Raw genomic sequence first — 20,264 nt, forward strand, 5'->3', positions numbered from 1 at the left:
AATAGATTCCCATTCTGTGACTATTTGTTGATGTCAGCTGTTTGTGATACTTGAAAATTTTTGCCAGACCGTGACTGAAACCTGGTTTTTCAGCTTATCGCAAGTGATCACATTAACCATTTCAGTTGTTGGAACGTGCCTCCGTAATCGTTCCGGACTTCCGTATGTCACATAGTCACAATCCTTACACTCATATAGTTAGCAATTACCACATAGGGGGATGTTATATCACCACTTTAGCCTGCCGAGGCACGGCTAGATCATTGACGGTTACAATGTTTGTGTTTTTATGGCGTGTGTATCTTGCTCCGATAGCTGAAGTTGTTAAGGCAAGCACTCGTAATAAATGGGAAACCTAGGTTTTTGTACCAGTCCAGCAGAAATGTCCGTGTGTCGCAAACAGCTGACGTCAGAATATATAGTTGCAGAGTATGAATCCATTTTGTAATGTTTACTGCAGCTGTAAACATCGGTGGCAATGTCTTTTCCTTCAGACATGTATGCATGTCTGAAGGACATTGTATTGTGAAGATACAGCCACTATATAAACACAGACATTGTAACCATCAATGAAAAAATGCAATGTGTTCTTTTGTAAACAATATGTCTCTTCCTTTTGGTTTTCTTTTCTTTTTTTATTTTTATTTCCCTTTACTCCTGTACAAGTAACACCTGTATAAGTCGTCGATCATTTTTATCTCTGTTTTCTATGTTCAGCTGTCACTGAAAGATAGCCTAGGAATCCGAAAGCTGGTTCGTGATCAAATAAACATAATTTTGCAGATCATTACAAAACATTTTCCTATTTTATATTATTATCATGTTCTGCCAACCACTGATGGGAAATTCAGTTAATATCCACTGTATTTAATATGGTTTTAAGGTCTTCTTCACATTTAGCTTAAAGAGCTATGCCATCTGCATTTCTGTTCCTTTGCCATGTATTGCTATGCCTACATCTACCTGTTTGCATCAACATCACTACTCTGCAATTGAAACTCAAGTACTCGGTGAAGGATTTGATGAACCACTCTCGGGCTGTTTCTTGAAAAATACATGGAAAAATGAAGGCATAAATATTCCCATATGAGATCTGATTTCTCTTGTTTTATTGCAATGCTGATTTCTGCCTATGTAGGTCTGAGTCATCAAAACATTTTTGTAGTCAGAAGTTTGTAATTTCATGAAAAAATCTCACCGCAGCAAAAGCACCTTTGTTTTAATGATAGCTGTACAAAACAGTGTATCCTATATGTGACACTGTGTCCTCTACTTCGTGATAATACAGAAGTTAGCTACATTCTTTGAACTCTCTTTCTGTCCGAATTCCTCTTATGCCAGACCTATCAGGTAAGAATCCCTTACCTTGCAGCAGTGCTCTAGAAGAGGACAAATGAGCATACAGGGTAGGTAGCCTCTTTAGTAGATTTGGTGCATCTTCTAAGTGTTCCGCCAGTAAAATGAAATTTTTGGTTCGACTTCCCCACAATACTTTCTATGTTATAAAAGCAATTTACTCGTAATTGCAATCCCTAAGTATTTAGTTGAATCAGTTTTTAAATTTGAGTGATTTATTGTGTAACCAAAATTTTTAATGTATTTGTTTTAGAACTTCTGAGGAGGGCTTCGCATTTTTTGTTGTTTAGAGTCAGTTGTCACTTTTTACACCATACGGATATCTTGTATAAATCATTTTGCAATTTTTTTGGATCTTCTGATGGCTTTATGAGATGGCAAACATCATCATCATCTGCAAACAATCTAAGAGGGATACTTACATTGGCTGCTAAATCGTTTGCCCGCATCTCGTGGTCGTGCGGTAGCGTTCTCGCTTCCCACGCCCGGGTTCGATTCCCGGCGGGGTCAGGGATTTTCTCTGCCTCGTGATGGCTGGGTGTTGTGTGCTGTCCTTAGGTTGGTTAGGTTTAAGTAGTTCTAAGTTCTAGGGGACTGATGACCATAGATGTTAAGTCCCATAGTGCTCAGAGCCATTTGAACCATTGCTAAATCGTTTACATAGATTAGGAACAGCAAGGGCCTATAACACTTCCTTGGGTAATGCAAGATACCAGTTATGTTTTACTCAATGTCAGTCCATCAAGTACTGAGAACTCTGAGCTTTCTGTCAGAAAATAGCAGATCCAGTCCCACAGCTGAGATGATACTCCATAGGCATGTTGTTCAATTAGAACCCTCTTGTGAGAAACGCTATACCAAAATCCTTCTGGTTGATTGGTCGGTTGATTTATTTGGGGGGGAGGACCAAACAGTGAGGACATTAGATTAGGGAAGGATGGGGGAAGGAAGTCGGCCATGCCCTTTCAAAGGTACTGTCCCAGCATTTGCTGGAAACAATTTAGGGAAATCAGAGATCCTAAATCAGGATGGCCAGATGTGGGTTTGAACCGTCGTCCTGCCGAATGCAAGTCCAGTGTGCTGACCTCTGTGCCACCTTCTGGAAAACTAGAAATATGGAATCAGTTTGAGATCCTCTGTTTGCAGCACTCATTGCTTTGTGTGAATAAAGAGGCTGTTGTGTTTCTCAAAAACAATATTTTCTGAAATTGTTTTCACTGTGGGTCAACAGACCACTTCCCTCAAGGTATATCATAATGTTCGAACGCAGTGTACGTTCCATAATCCTGCGGCAGATTGATATCTTTGATATGGATCTATAAATCAGTACATTACTTCTGTTTCCTATTTTGAGTATTACTGTGATCTGAGCAACTTTCCAGTCTTTAGGTACAGATCTTGTGTTGATTGCATGGCTGTGGACAATTGCTAAATGTGGAGCCATTACATCAGCATCCTACGAAGGGAATCTAAATGGTATATACTCTGGACCAGAAAACTTTCCTTTATTCAGATAATTGTTTTATCACGTCGAGGTTATCTCATGTTGCTTACTGCATCTTCTGTGCTGAAGGAAATTTGAAAAACTGTGTTTAGTAACTCCACTTTAATGGTGCTGTCAACAGTAGCACTACCATTGCTTTTGCATAGTGTACATATTGATTTTGTCTTGTCTCTTTTTTTTTTTGCGATACGATTTTGCTGTGGGAAACCTGTATAAATACCGCACTTTGAGATTTGGCATTCTTTTAAATATGGAATGCTTTTTTAATTGCTTCTTCCAGTGTCCTTACCTTACCTGTTTTTGTACCATGGCAATGGGGGATGTGTCCCATCTCTTTATTAATTTACTTGGTATAAAACTCTTCAATTACTGTTAGTTCTATTTCTTGAAACTTAAGCCTCATCTGGTCTGTGCTTAATAGTCTGTTTGAAAGAGTGGGAACTGTCCCTTAGGATGGCATCATGCAAATTTTTAGCTTTTTTTTTTTTTTTTAAGTAGATACATGTAACATTTGTTATTGGTTGAACTTGATGTGTTCAATCTCACTGCAGTGACCTTGTGGTCACTAATCCCTGTATGTGTCATGGCAGTATCTATTTTTTTAGGATTATATGCTGCCAAGAGGTCTAGTAGCCGAACACAACCATTTCCACTCTGAGTGGGCTTCTGAACAAATTGATCAAAAATAATTTTTGAAGAAAGCACTTAGTACAATTTGTATTATTTGTTATGCTTACAACTCCTGTGAACACCTAGATGTGATGTAAATGTGCAGACAGACAGTTGCAATTTCAGGAAGAAACTGGATGATTTATTCAAGAGGAGAGCTACACAAATTGAGCTAGTCAATAACACAATGGTAAACCTGTGGCCCTTATGCAAGCAAAGCAGTTATAGGGCTCGGGGTCGGTAGAGTTGTCCTCGCGAGGAATGTTGTGCTAAATTCTATATTATCGGTGCGTTAAGTTGTCGACATTCTGAGACGGTTGAGGCCCCTGCCTATAGTGCTCCAAATGTTCTCAGTTGGGGAGAGATCCGTCAACCTAGCTGATCGAGGTAAGGTGTGGCGATCACGAAAATGAGCAGCAAAAATCTTCACGTATGCAGGCGGGCATTATCTTGCCGAAAGGTAAGCCCGGGGTGTCTCGCTGTGAAGGGCTATAAAACAGGGCATAAAATATCATCGACGTACCGCTGTGCTGTAAGGACACCTGAGATGACAACCGTAGGGGTCACGCTATGAAAAAAATGGCACCCCAGTCCATCAACTTCTGGACATCAGGCTGTACGGTGGTGACAATCGAGTTGGTATCCCACCAGTGTTTAGAGCATCTCCAGAGACGTCTTTGCCGGTCATCGGGCTCAGTTTAAAGGTGGACTCGTTGCTGAAGACAATTCTACCTCAGCCAGTGAGATTCCAGGATAAAGATGCATCGTGAGACACCGCAGACAGCAGTGGGGTACTGACGTGACTGTCATCCACTATACAGCCCAACAACCGCGAGTGATGATCTGGGATGTGTTTCTTTCCATAGGAGGCCCCTTTGGTTGTCATCTGTGGCACCCTTACGGCACAGCAGTATGCCGACGATATAATACGCCCCATTTTGTTGTTCTTCAGGGCGAGCTGTCCACGCTTAATTGCAGTCAGATAATGCCCACCTGTACAAAGCTTGCCAAACTCTACTTTGGCCAGCAAGGTCACTGAATCTTTCTCCACGTTTGAAGCATTATGGGCAGGATCTTCCAGTAATTAAGGGATTTTGATGATCTAATGAGCAAATAGGACAGAATTTGGTGCAGTATCTCTTAGAACAACATCCAACAATTCTATCAATCAATGCGAATCTGATTAGCTGCTTTGCTTGCATAAGAGCCAGAGGTGAACCAATATGTTATTGACTTCAATTTGTGAAACTCTTTTTCTTGAATAAATCGTCCAATTTTTCTGAAACTGTAATTATATGTTTGTCTGTACATGTGCACCTCATATATAATTCGTTTGTGGTGCATTGTATTTTTCCCCCCTCAGAGTGTATTTTTGCCGAAATATCTATAGTGAATCAAAGTCACCACCAGCTACAATTTTATGAGTCAGGTATTTATTCAGAGTAATACCTAAGTTTTGCTTGAACCTTTCAGAAACTATATCATCTGAGTCAGCATTCAGTAAGAGGAATTGGTTATTAGTTTACCAGTAAACCCTTGATTCTTGAAAGAATCAAATTCCAGTGTATAAAACAGCTTCCAACATTTGATTATTTTATAAATGAGATAATGTTTCAAATATTTGACTTGAGGCTTGAAAACCAGGAAAAGTTTAGGAAAGATTTGAAATTATGCACAAAGTTTGATGATAGTTGCTAAGTGCTCTTGTTCTCAAATATTGGATGAATAATGTCCGGGTATTAGCAAGCCATCAGTTATGTTGTCTTTAGACAAACACAGTTTCTATCTGTAATACTTGTGTAATTGTGTTAAACTTTTCACACAATATTATACCTTTTAATGATTAGCTTATAATAGCATTTAAAATTTTGAAATTCAGTCAATAATGACTCGAAATACCAAAAATCAAATTTTTGTGCCTCTGGAAGCTGTTATGTAGGTAACCTGCAAGTGGTACTGGTCACTGGATTACTCACATAAAGATTCAGATTCTGTTTGTTGAGTATAACTTGTACCCATACTAACAATATTATCTACATCTACATCTACATCCATACTCCGCAAGTCACCTGACGGTGTGTGGCGGAGGGTACCTTGAGTACCTCTATCGGTTCTCCCTTCTATTCCAGTCTCGTATTGTTCGTGGAAAGAAGGATTGTCGGTATGCCTCTGTGTGGGCTCTAATCTCTCTGATTTTATCCTCATGGTCTCTTGGCGAGATATACGTGGGAGGGAGCAATATACTGCTTGACTCTTCGGTGAAGGTATGTTCTCGAAACTTTGACAAAAGCCCGTACCGAGCTACTGAGCGTCTCTCCTGCAGAGTCTTCCACTGGAGTTTATCTATCATCTCCGTAACGCTTTCGCGATTACTAAATGATCCTGTAACGAAGCGCGCTGCTCTCCGTTGGATCTTCTCTATATCTTCTATCAACCCTATCTGGTACGGATCCCACACTGCTGAGCGGTATTCAAGCAGTGGGCGAACAAGCGTACTGTAACCTACTTCCTTTGTTTTCGGATTGCATTTCCTTAGGATTCTTCCAATGAATCTCAGTCTGGCATCTGCTTTACCGACAATCAACATCATATGATCATTCCATTTTAAATCACTCCTAATGCGTACTCCCAGATAATTTATGGTATTAACTGCTTCCAGTTGCTGACCTGCTATTTTGTAGCTAAATGATAAAGGATCTATCTTTCTGTGTATTCGCAGCACATTACACTTGTCTACATTGAGATTCAGTTGCCATTCCCTGCACCATGCGTCAATTCGCTGCAGATCCTCCTGCATTTCTGTACAATTTTCCATTGTTACAACCTCTCGATACACCACAGCATCATCTGCAAAAAGCCTCTGTGAACTTCCGATGTCATCCACCAGGTCATTTATGTATATTGTGAATAGCAACGGTCCTATGACACTCCCCTGCGGCACACCTGAAATTACTCTTACTTCGGAAGACTTCTCTCCATTGAGAATGACATGCTGCGTCCTGTTATCTAGGAACTCCTCAATCCAATCACACAATTGGTCTGATAGTGCATACGCTCTTACTTTGTTCATTAAACAAAGGAAAGCTGCTACTCACCATATAGCGGAGATGCTGAGTCTCAGATAGCACAGCAGCACAGCACGAAGACTCTCACAATTAAAGCTTTCATCCATTAAGGCCTTCTTCAACAATAGCCGAGACACACACACACACACACACACACACACACACACATATACTCTCTCTCTCTCTCTCTCTCTCTCTCTCTCTCTCTCTCTCACTCAAACGCAACTTACACACACTCACTCACATGCAACAAACACACACGACTGCAGTGTCAGGCAACTGAAAGCACATGTGGTTTCTGTTGCCTGAGACTGTAGTTGTAGTCATGTGTTTGAGTTGCATTTGCACATATGACTCATCAGTGTCACCTGAAGTTAGAATCAGTTTCATCCTTATGGCTGTGCTAGATGAATTTGTTTTCATCCTCTGTCTTTGTTTTTTTTTCTGATCACATTCTGAAAGTGAAGCTATTTGCCATCAGGTGTGATGATGGTGTCCTGAAGTGGGTTAATCCCCTTCTTTATAAGCCTGGTAAAAATAACAGTGCCTCTCTCACTCACTGCATTTTATTACTCTCTGTGAAGTGTTTAAATAAAGATTCTGTCATAACTAAAAGTCACCATCACTATGTTATAGAAAGCTCATAACACTTTAATTTTAATTTTTTAATTAGGGCAGGTAATGTGATGCATAGCTAAGTTTACTAGCATAATTTTATTGCAACATATTGTGGTATGTTTTAATTATACACTCAGTTAATACAGAAGAGATTAATTTCAGTAATATTGTTGTAATTATTTCCCTAGTGCACATTAACTTTTTCGTCTATATGACTCTTGTTTGCACTAAATAGTGCTAGATGTGTATTTATTAACCAGTGTACAGTACATTCTGTGGGCAAATTGACAATGTCAGCTGTTTTCTACTCTTACTGTATATGAAGTATTGACCTGAAACTCTGACTGTGAGAAGTAAGAGGAGCAGGAATGCAACTATTTATCTCCAGGCTGCTACCAGAACACTAATATTTCATCCAGAAGCTATATTTTTACTGGATTTTGGTTTCAAATTAGTCTTCATATTATAAATATCCAGTTACATTATACTGTCACGAAGTGGTTATCTTAATATTATTAGATTCACAAGAAGTGCTGGAGAGAGAGTCATTTTTCATTATTTTTCCTGATTAATTATTTTGGTTGTTGTACTGCAGAGCTGAACTGTAAATTTATAAGATGGAGATAAACATATTTGTCAAGTAAATGTAGATCTTAGGTTATTTGTTTTAATGCAACTTATAATTATGTGTTTTAGATGTCAAAAATCTAAATGGCAACCAGCTTTTCCAAATGGCTCATACCTTGTTAACGGTGCTGTACCGGAGAGACTGCAGACGGAACTATACTCCTGACAACCACTGGCTGATTAAAGAACTGCGGGTCGGTTCATTTGTGAACGATTTGGAAAAAGGAAAGAAAACTACTCAGGTACTGATTTTACTGCCACAGTCGTAATTGTTTGCAATGTCCTAAGTCGAATCTGTGCAGTTTCCATGTTTGGTTATTTCAGGTCCTTCTCCAGAAGATGCCACACATTATCCCACATGATGAGAGAGTACAATTGTTCCGCAAATATGTGGCAAATGAAAAGGCTGTGTTAGGTCTTACAGAATCTGCTTGTGCATCACCACAGGCTACATTAATTACAATTCATCGGTATGTAACAAAAAAGAGACTATGAATTGTGATAGCTATAAGTGAAACTCAGGTTATAGATGGAATTCTTTATTATATATGTCAGACGTGTGATGTTACACTTATGATATCGTAACCAGGTGAAACTTTGTAACAAATCAACAGCAGGTGATAGAAGAAAGTTGTTAAATAACAGCCACCTATAGACATCATCTACAAGAGGTAAATCGAACATTGCAGCTACACTCAGTTGATTTACCACTCGTGGATTGGCTCTGTAGGTGGGTGTCGTTTAAGAAGTTTCTAGAATTGTGTGGTGGTACCATTTGTGTGGACTGAGACTGAAAAATAAATAAGAGTTTTGTTTATAAGACTGTCTGTGGCGATGGACCCAGCCTGTAGGTGCCGTGAATGTGCTTGCCCTTTTCTCTGCTTACCATCATCTAAGTACTAAAAGTCCAGTTACCCTAACCCTTCATTTTTCAGTCGTGTTGATAATTCCTTACGTTTCTAAATTAAATTTTTATTACCCTGAGAAATATTTTTATCGTGCAACAAATAAAACTTTGAATATATTGTTTATGTTTATTATTTTCTCTCACATTTCCTTTAACATTGAAAAAATGTTTGTGTGAGTGAAAGTAAAAAAAGAGAGTGATGTAGAAAGTTTGGAGTATCGGATTATGTTTAGGCTTTCATTTCTGTTTTCTTATTTCTACATGCACCTTGTAACCCTAAAGTCAGCATGAAAAATTAGAGATAAAAAATCATAATACAGCCAGTGCTGTTTTTCAGGGGGAACACTGGGGGATGCACACCCCTAAACTTTTTTTTCGACAAAGTAATTTTTTTACGATGTTGAGAACTTGGAAGAGTGCCAAAGATTTATTTCACGGACGTAAATTTTTTATTTCATGTTTCCAGGTTGGTAATTGCAATACACATGATACCAGTGCAGTTTTTGGTGGGAAAAGGGATGTCGTTGACTGTTTCAAGCATTTTGAAGCTGCAGCAACCGTTCTCGACAACTGAATTGCTGGCAGCCAGTCCGACAAGCATGTAGAACCCTTGCCCGCTAATAGTGGGCGATGGTAGTGCTAAACGGATATGCGTACACTCAAATGCAGAGCCACCAATAGATGTCTCTATGGTCCCGCTACCATGACGATGTTGATGATGTCATGGCTAAAAGCAGATGTGTGGTATCCATGCTTCAGTTATAAGTAATTTTCACTGCATTATATCGAATGTCGGCATACCCTCAAACTTTTTTTTAGAAAAAAAGTGCTGAGTACAGCATACTAGTGGTCTTAATATGTGTAGAGACAAGCTGCTTTCCAATTGTTATAAACACACAATATGTCTGCTGGCTGTCAATGGACACTGTTATTATTTTTAGTCTTTATAATATAAGAATTACATTTCTAACTCAAAACTATAAATAGAACAACAACTCTGCCGAGTAAAATTATGGCTATATACATAAAATTATTTGATCTCTTGACAGCGCTGAACTAATAGAAAATTTAGAATCATATAACTTGAATTCTTCAGAGTATTTGTGTTAAAAACTGCAACAAAATAGTTATTGCTATTTGTACATTTGGAGCGGCCCTCGTCATAGATGGAATTTAGAATGGCTGAAAACTCTCCATAGTATACACTTAAAGGTAGAAGAAATTAATTTATTCAAGTATCTATTGTTCCTTATTTGTTACTTCAAAAGACAATTAAATGCTTCATAAAAAATTGAAGAGTAAATTTCTCAGTAGCTCGAGGCATTTTTCCACTCATAAAATAAGAAGAAAAATTTTTAAAGTTAATTTAATTGTTATTTGTATATTTGGTCATTTTCAGAATCTAAATATCATACGTATTAGTTCAGTAAAAATATTGGTATTTTATAATTACTTCTACAGTGTACACTGCTTTTGCTTCATGCACTTATCAACTCATATATTAGAGCAAAAAGATTTTTTTATTTTTTTTATTTTACACAAAACTGTCTTAATGCCTTCTGCTTCACTCATGTAGACTGTGTGGTCTGCACAGATTCTTTTTCTTGTAATCGCGTTTGTAATTTGTTACACCCATTGTTCATATGTAAATCAACACACTGTACAAAAAGGGATTCTAGTAGCTAGAGTCGCGATAGGCACAATAAAAATATTCTCACAATCATAGCTTTCGGCCATCAAGGCCTTTGTCAGCAGAACACACACACACACACACACACACACACACACACACACACACACACACACAAGCAACTTGCACACACGTCTGCATTCTCAGAGAGCTGAAACTACACTGAAAGCAGCAGCACCAGTGCATGATAGGAGTGGTGACTGGGTGGTGGTAAGGAGGAGGTTGGGGGATAGTATGGTGGGATTGGTGGACAGTGAAGTGTTGCAGTTTAGATGGAGGTCAGGAGAGAAGGTGTGGAGGGGGAAAGGGGTAAGTAGCAGAAAGGAGAGAAATCAAAATAAAAATAAATTAAAAGACTGGGTGTGGCGGTGAAATGACAGCTGTGTAGTGCTGGAACGGGAACAGGGAGGAGGCTGGATGGGTGAGGACAGTGACTAACAAAGGTGGGGGCCAGGAGGGTTACGGGAACGTAGGATGTATTGCAGGGAAAGTTGCCACCTGCGCAATTCAGAAAAGCTGGTGTTGGTGTGAAGGATCCATATGGCACAGGTTGTGAAGCAGTCACTGAGATGAGAGGTATCATGTTTGGCAGCGTGTTCAGCTACAGGGTGGTCCACTTGTTTTTCGGCCACAGTTTGTCGGCGGCCATTCAGTCATGTGGACAGACAGCTTGTTGGTTGTCATCCCTACATAGAATGCAGCACAGTGATTGCAGCTTAGCTTGTAAATCACATGACTCGTTTCACAGGTAGCCCTGCCTTTGATGGGATAGGTGATGTTAGTGACCGGACTGGAGTAGGTGATGGTAGGAGGATGTATAGGACAGGTCTTGCATGTAGTCTATAACAGGAGTATGAGCCATGAGGTAAGGGATTGGGAGCAGGGGTTGTGTAAGGATGGACGAGTATATTGTGTAGGTTCAGTGGACAGCGGAATACCACGGTAGAAGGGGTGGGAAGGATAGTGGGTAGGACATTTCTCATTTCAGGGCTCGACGAGAGGTAATCGAAACCCTGGCGGAGAATATAATTCAGTTGCTCCAGTTTCGGATGGTACTGAGTTACGAGGGAAATGCTCCACTGTGGCTGGACTGTGGGACTTTGGGAGGTGGTGGGAGACTGGAAAGATAAGGCATGGGAGATTTGTTTTTGTACAAGGATGGGAGGATAATTATGGTCAGTGAAGGCTTCAGTGAGACCCTCGGTATATTTAGAGAGGGACTGCTTGTCACTGCAGATGCGACTACCACGGGTGGATAGGCTGTGGATAGGCTGTACAGAAGGGACTTCTTGGTATGAAACTGTTGGCAGCTGTTGAAGTGGAGGTATTGCTGGTGGTTAGTAGGTTTGATATGTACGGAGGTACTGATGTAGCCATCTCTGAGGTGGAGGTCAACATCTAGGAAGGTGGCTTGTTGGGCTGAGCAGGACCAGGTGAAGCAAATGGGGGAGAAGTTGTTGAGGTTCTGGAGGAATGTGAATGAGGGGTCCCCACCTTCAATCCAGATAGCAAAGATGTCATCAATGAATCTGAACCAGGTGAAGGTTTTAGGATTCTGGGTTTTTAGGAAGGATTCCTCTAGATGGCCAATGAATAGGTTAGCGTAGGATGGTGCCATGCAAGTGCCCATAGCCATACCGCAGATTTGTTTGTAGGTACAGCCTTCAAAGGAGAAGTAATTGTGGGTGAGGATATAGTTGGTCATGGAGACTAGGAAGGAGGTTGTTGGTTTGGAATCCATAGGGCATCTGGAAAGGTAGTGTTCGATAGCAGTAAGGCCATGGATATTAGGAATGTTAGTGTACAGGGATGTGGCATGAATAGTGACGAGCAGGGCACCATGCGGTAAAGGGAAAGGAACTGTAGAGAGTCAGTCGAGGAAATGGTTGGTATCTTTTATATAGGAGGATAGGTTCTGGGTAATAGGTTGCAGGTGTTGGTCTACGAGAGCAGAGATTCTCTCGGTGAGGGCACAGTAACCAGCCACAATGGGGCATCCTGCATGGTTGGGTTTATGGAGTTTAGGAAGCACGTAGAAGGTGGGAGTGTGGGGAGTGGTAGGGGTAAGTAGAGAGATGGACTCTGGGGAGAGGTTCCAGGATGGGCCTAAGGATTTGAGGAGTGACTTGTAGTGGTTAATAAAAAAGAAAAAGAAAAGAAAAGGTTGAAAATGTGGGAAGAAATGGTGATTAAAAAGGGGGTTTTAAAATCGTTAATGACCGTGAAAAAGGGAAAGAATGAAATGCAAATTGGACTTCGTATTACAAAGCTATCGGACATCGTGATTCGGAAAAGCTATTGTTGGGGTGGTCCTTGTGGCGTTTCTGAGCAAAAGTCAAACCAATTTCCACTACAGAATTATTTGAAAGAGAACAGAGAATAACAACATGTGATTAGAAGGGGGAAATGGCGTAGATATGAGTTCATTCATTACCAAGTTAATATGTCTTCTCTCGTGCGGCGTTCAGGTCTTGTTCTCCAACAATCTCCTGCTTCATTTCTGCATGAAAAAGTCGTAGCTGCTCCAAAATCTTGCAGTATTTTCATCGTCCAGGAGTTACTAATGTCTACGGATTAAAACCATCTTGATATTGAATGCAATGTATTTTACGGCGGCTTCCATCCTCCAAATTTCATACAACCTTCCACAATACATTATGTCTTAATCAGACCAAGACTGACGAATAAGATTTTACGTCTGAATCATACCAAGACTAGCGAATAAGTGAAGTCTAGCTACTGCTCTCAAGAGACAAGAGCGGGTAGAAAACAAAAAGAGTTACCATTTCTGTACCTTCATTTTCATATAAATATTTTCTCTGCCATCGAGCGCCCATACAGCTGCGATGGTATTATTTATATGTGAGGGAACAATTGTAGCGTGGCGAAATTCAAAGTCCCACTACAGACTGGAGATCCTGCTGGATTGCTGGAGTGGGATCACTGTGGCATGTTTTGTAGGTGGAAGTATTTGACAGCTGATGGAGTCCTTCTGCCACGTATACTCAATGTCCATCCTTCTTTCTTTTCTTTCCTGTGTTTCCCTTGTTGCCTTACGAACCGTACTGCACGCTCTACTTATGAGGCACACTGTATCAACTGACTCAGCCGCGTGCAAGAGACGGCCTCAAGACCGTGCTGATTGTTGGTGCAGCATCTTATTTCCCACATTACTTGTGTCAATATAAGTAAGCCTGTACCTTCAAACTGTTCACGCTCCCTGTTTCAGTTCCCGTATTTCTACGTGTTATCTCCCGCATTTTACCTGTGCCACACAATCTTACATCTCTAACTACGAACCCCTCCCCACCCCCCACTCTTTCTCCGTTCTATCCCTGTTCGCACCCACTAAATCCACCTCATCCAGTCACATATGTCATCCCTCTTCTCTAAGCTTATCTGCCCTCAAACCTGCTACCCACAGTAATATACATATATATTTATTAATGATTAGTTATTCTCTACTTTGACCTTTGTGACTTCTTGCCTATTTTAGTGAGTTTTAGCCTTCCACTATCGTCGTCTTCCTCAGATTTCGCCTCTTTTTTTTCCCCTGTGCATCCATTTCGTACTTTTCACACGTATTTGGGTGTATTTTTGCGCAATTTTTTGTACGTATTTCTACTTTCTTACGTATTTTTTCACATTTTTGCACCACCATGGTTCCTTGCTCCTTCCATCTGCGTCAATACAGAAAAGTTTCCTTATCCCTAGCCAGATCCCAGTCCCACATAGTGTTCCTGTGTTGAAATCCCCCCTAATGGCCTTACCATCAGTACCTTCTCTCCATCCACAAAATTCTCCTACTATGTAATCTCAAATTCCTGGAACCCATAACACACATTGAACTCTTGCCCTGCAGGAACTTGAGCAACTTGCGCAATGCCACTTCGAAAAGCTCTCCATACTGCTCACTTCCTACTCCCGCCTTGGAGTACCACTGTCCACCACTTCTACAACAACCTCCAAACCTTCCCAACGCCCCCTCATAGCTGACAAACCCTGTCTCGCAGCAGACCTACTACACTTACCCCACCCTCCAAAACTCCCTCCCACCACCACACAGAACTCAAAAGCTAAACAGACCCGCAACACAGACATGAACCTTTCCTCCAGAAACCTTAGTCCCACAGAAATATCAGTCCTTTCCAAAGGCCTCACCTTTTGCCCCACCCCCAAATTCAACCATGCAGGACTAAAGACCTTCTCTCCTTCTCCCAGTCCCTACAGTGGAAACACTTTTTTGCCACCAACCCGACCAATCAGATTAACCAAAGACTAATATTGAACCTTGTCTATCTCAGTTCACTCCTCCATCCAACCGTGATCCACCCCAACTGCCTCCAAACCACCCCCTGTTAACTTTCCAGAATTTCTTATCCTCGAACCTTGCCTCACCATCATTCCCCAAATCCCTCAACATGCATACTTACCTTACATCCGCAGAAAGAACTGCAGTCCACCATCTAAAAACTGATCTCAATCTTATAATCTTACCTGCAGACAAAGGCTCCACCACCGTAGTTTTGAACCGCAAGTATTACGTGGCAGAAGGACTCTGTCAGCTGTCAGATACTTCCACCTACAAACCATGCCACAGTGATCCCATTCCAGCAATCCAGCAGGATCTCCAGTCACTACTCAAATCCTTAGACCCATCCTGGAACCTCTCCCTGGAATCAATCTCTCTAGTTACCCCTACCACTCCCCGCACTCCCACCTTCTACGTGCTTCCTAAACTCCATAAACCCAACCATGCAGGACGCCCCATTGTGGCTGGTTACTGTGCCCTCACCCAGAGAATCTCTGCTCTCGTAGACCAACACCTGCAACCTATTACCCGGAACCTATCCTCCTATATAAAAGATACCAACCATTTCCTCGACTGACTCTCCACAGTTCCTTTCCCTTTACTGCATGGTGCCCTGCTCGTCACTATTCATGCCACATCCCTGTACACCAACATTCCTAATACCCATGGCCTTACTGCTATCGAACACTACCTTTCCAGATGCCCTATGGATTCCAAACCAACAACCTCCTTCCTAGTCTCCATGACCAACTATATCCTCACCCACAATTACTTCTCCTTTGAAGGCAGTACCTACAAACAAATCTGCGGTATGGCTATGGGCACTTGCATGGCACCATCCTACGCTAACCTATTCATTGGCCATCTAGAGGAATCCTTCCTAAAAACCCAGAATCCTAAAACCTTCACCTGGTTCAGATTCATTGATGACATCTTTGCTATCTGGATTGAAGGTGGGGACCCCTCATTCACATTCCTCCAGAACCTCAACAACTTCTCCCCCATTTGCTTCACCTGGTCCTGCTCAGCCCAACAAGCCACCTTCCTAGATGTTGACCTCCACCTCAGAGATGGCTACATCAGTACCTCCGTACATATCAAACCTACTAACCACCAGCAATACCTCCACTTCAACAGCTGCCACCTGTTTCATACCAAGAAGTCCCTTGTGTACAGCCTATCCACCCGTGGTTGTCGCATCTGCAGTGACAAGCAGTCCCTCTCTAAATATACTGAGGGTCTCACTGAAGCCTTCACTGACCATAATTATCCTCCCATCCTTGTACAAAAACAAATCTCCCATGCCTTATCTTTCCAGTCTCCCACCACCTCCCAAAGTCTCACAGTCCAGCCACAGAGGAGCATTCCCCTCGTAACTCAGTACCATCCGAAACTGGAGCAACTGAATTATATTCTCCGCCAGGGTTTCGATTACCTCTCGTCGAGCCCTGAAATGAGAAATGTCCTACCCACTATCCTTCCCACCCCTTCTACCGTGGTATTCCGCTGTCCACTGAACCTACACAATATACTCATCCATCCTTACACAACCCCTGCTCCCAATCCCTTACCTCATGGCTCATACTCCTGTTATAGTCTACATGCAAGACCTGTCCCATACATCCTCCTACCATCACCTACTCCAGTCCGGTCACTAACATCACCTATCCCATCAAAGGCAGGGCTACCTGTGAAACGAGTCATGTGATTTACAAGCTAAGCTGCAATCACTGTGCTGCATTCTATGTAGGGATGACAACCAACAAGCTGTCTGTCCACATGAATGAATGGCCGCCGACAAACTGTGGCCGAAAAACAAGTGGACCACCCTGTAGCTGAACACGCTGCCAAACATGATACCTCTCATCTCAGTGACTGCTTCACAACCTGTGCCATATGGATCCTTCACACCAACACCAGCTTTTCTGAATTGCGCAGGTGGCAACTTTCCCTGCAATACGTCCTACGTTCCCGTAACCCTCCTGGCCCCCACCTTTGTTAGTCACTGTCCTCACCCATCCAGCCTCCTCCCTGTTCCCGTTCCAGCACTACACAGCTGTCATTTCACCGCCACACCCAGTCTTTTAATTTATTTTTATTTTTATTTCTCTCCTTTCTGCTACTTACCCCTTTCCCCCTCCACACCTTCTCTCCTGACCTCCATCTAAACTGCAACACTTCACTGTCCACCAATCCCACCATACTATCCCCCAACCTCCTCCTTACCACCACCCAGTCACCACTCCTATCATGCACTGGTGCTGCTGCTTTCAGTGTAGTTTCAGCTCTCTGAGAATGCAGACGTGTGTGCAAGTTGCTTGTGTGTGTGTGTGTGTGTGTGTGTGTGTGTGTGTGTGTGTGTGTGTGTGTGTGTTCTGCTGACAAAGGCCTTGATGACAGAAAGCTATGATTGTGAGAATATTTTTATTGTGCCTATCGCGACTCAGCATCTCTGCTATGTAGTGGGTAGGAACTTTCCTTCTCTCGTATTTTTACATTCCATCCTGGATTTTCCATTGTTTGAACATTGTTATTTGGTTTCTTAATCACAAAATCACAAGTAAGAAATACGTGTTCCAGCATTTCTCGACATTAAATGCCAAAGGTTGTGAAACAGGTGGTCTAAGTTTTTGAGAAAAAGAGTCACTGAAGATAACACTAAATATATGAGAACCGGTGTTTGACTTCAGAGCCAGAAATAGAAAAATGCGTTTCAGTGTTTTTGACAATTCAGTCTCCAAGGAGATGAAATTGGGGATTAAGAGTGCCATGAAAATATTTGACTACACATTTTAGAAAATTGAACTCCTAAGGGGGTGATATAGGGGTGAAAGTTTTTGTATTTAGCTTCTTGATTGGATATAAAAAACAAAACGTGTTTCAGTGTTTTTGGGACTTCAACCACTAAGGTGGCTTTCAAAATTCTATAAAAGGTTTCACCCCCATTTCACCCCCTTAGCTGTTGAATATCGAAAGACATTGAAATATGTATATTATTGTTTCTAACTAAAAAGCCAAATACAGAATTTTATGGCTTTTTATAAAACTTTTCATTCCTTATTTCATCCCACTTAGGCCATGAATTACCAGAAACACTGAAGCATATATTTTTTTGTTCCTGACAGAGAAGTGAAATACCAATTTTCGTAGCTCAGTTTTCAAAATTGCCTCAATAGCAGCATTTTTCAAAAAATTTTCATCCCCTATTGCTCCACCTTAGGGGTGGAATTTCAGAAAATCTCTTAAATGATACCAACTTTCTAACATCAACACCCTGTCAAAATTTTAAGTTTCTGTACTTAGTGGTTTAAACTTTCACCCCTCTTTCACCTCCCCTTTGAGGTTGAATTTCCAAAAATAATATTTCTAACTGAGATGCCAACAAATTTCTGTAGATTTAGCTTTAAAAATTCTTTCCTAATGAGAGATTTTCAGGAAACTTGTCATTTCTTATTGAACCCCTGTAGAGGTTGAATTTCCAAAAATTCTGAAGCACGTGTTTTTATTTGGTAGAAAAGCCAAATACCAATTTTCATAATTCTAGCTTCAAAATTGCAAGAGAAACATGTTTCAAAAAATCTTTCACCCCCTATTTCACCCCTCAGTGGATGAATTTCCAAAAATGCTGAGATAAGTCATTTTTTTATTTCTTGCCAGTAAACCAAATAACACTTTTCATAGTTCCAGCTTTGGCTGCATGGTGGTGCTACTTGGTTGTGATATTGGCTGTTGTCGAAAATGTCACCTGCATTCCTGACAGCTGTTTTGACTCTTAATATCTATGTGAATAATAGACAATCATGTATATGGGTGGAATATCCAGAAATGCAGATATTTTAACAAAATCCAGCTGTGTCATGTGCTTTCACCTGTACTCATCAAAGAAATTTTGTATGTTACTCGGCAAAAAATACAGTTCCTGTCACATGGGGGATAGCAGGCATTTCCTATGTGTGCCAGTATAAAGCACACATAAGTGACTAAACACCTGTGAGGAAGGGAGAGAACACATTACAATTGTAATGAATTTGTAACATAGGTTGCATCTGATGGCGCAGATTTATCTTTAAATGTTTAATGAATTTTACTCAAAAAAATTTGTGACTATAGTGGTTACATCTTCTTTGTCAGTTAAGTACAGTTATAGTTAATTTCACCTGATACTACATCAGTCTAAAAAAGCAAAACTTAGAGATGATATCCCACTTTTCATTTAATTTGATTGATGATTGTGTTTTTTGATTACTCTTGCATAAACCTAGTTTGATTTGTTTGGTACACCTTTGTAGAGAACACTGAATTGCAGACTAATTATGTTTCTTTGTTTGAGTGGAGAAATTTTAATCCCCTTGTGTTGAAGAAGAAACTGTGAGAAGCTGTTATGAGGACATTGGTACAGTAGCTGAAAAACAGTTAATTTTTGTATGTCCACAAAATTGCAGCTGACACTGAGCAAGCATAGTGTTGCTGCTGAAGAATTTCTCACCAGTATCCCTGAAGTTATGTTGCATGACATTCAGTTATTAAAAATCCACTGTGTCTCAAAGAATGAAGACAGCTCAAGTGAAACTTGCAAAGAAAAATTCTGCTCTGGGAAGCTGTTAGCAGCTAAGTGTTACAATATGTATTGTTAGAAATTTTTGGTTATGTTCAAGCTCAATGGAAGTCTGCTTCTAGAACTGCTGTGACCGCATGATTTTTGTGATACTATGAACCTCAGTGCAGTAAATTTCTCCTTGTAAAACTGCTTATAAAATTCAAAAAGCTTTCCATGAATTAATAAAGGCAAAGACACTCACCTGTCATGATATTTATGATTAAAAAAAAAAACTACTTAAGAAGGGACATCAGATGGAAATGCTGTCTGGCAGAAGAGAGCAATGGTTTGGAGGAGAACACACTTATAATGCTTTCCATGTGTTTCCATATGCTGTCACTTGATGACATTAGATATTTGCTGGGAAAAAAAAATAAAAAGCACAAAGACTGATTAGTTACCACAAAGCTAAACTGCTCAGACTCTGAGAATGAGGCATTCTGTTGGGATACACTGTTGGTCATGTATACATAATCATAATGCACATCTACTTTCATAAAGATCCACTTGTCATTTAAGCACACCAGATTTAACCACTACGCCATTTCATGACTGTTGGTTTTGGAACTCTTGCTGACTGGCATGCAGAAGGTGGTGGTGGTGGTGGTGGTGGTGGTGCTGGTGCTGGAACTGGTGCTGCTGCTGCTGCTGCTGCTGCTGTAGCTGGTGATGATAGTGGTGGTTCAAAATAATTTGGCTATGTACAACTACACAAACCTGAGACATGACCATAGAGTTTCTCCACATGGCCACCTACAGTATGCCGTCACAGTTAAAGCGCCAGAAACACCTAACATGTGTAAAAGGAGGGCTTGTACCAGGAGGAACACAAAAGCCCTTCATTTAATATGTGGCACACCCATACTTGCATGCCAGATACATCAACAACGTTTAGTCACATCCTGGGCAGTACCTAAAA

At 40.9% G+C, this 20,264-nt stretch overlaps 1 protein-coding gene across 2 annotated transcripts in view; it reads left to right on the forward strand.

Annotated features, from left to right (window-relative positions):
* The window catches only part of LOC126164184 (ubiquitin-protein ligase E3B), a 313,945-nt gene that overhangs the window by 98,958 nt on the left and 194,723 nt on the right, over positions 1-20,264 (forward strand). For both annotated transcript variants that reach the window (XM_049920218.1, XM_049920219.1), the window contains exons 9-10: positions 7,909-8,081; positions 8,164-8,309. In XM_049920218.1, coding sequence (XP_049776175.1) covers positions 7,909-8,081; positions 8,164-8,309 — 319 coding nt within the window. The remainder of the gene's footprint in view (positions 1-7,908; positions 8,082-8,163; positions 8,310-20,264) is intronic.

The sequence above is a fragment of the Schistocerca cancellata genome, chromosome 1 (genome assembly GCF_023864275.1).
Source record: "Schistocerca cancellata isolate TAMUIC-IGC-003103 chromosome 1, iqSchCanc2.1, whole genome shotgun sequence".
Lineage (NCBI taxonomy): Eukaryota > Metazoa > Arthropoda > Insecta > Orthoptera > Acrididae > Schistocerca > Schistocerca cancellata.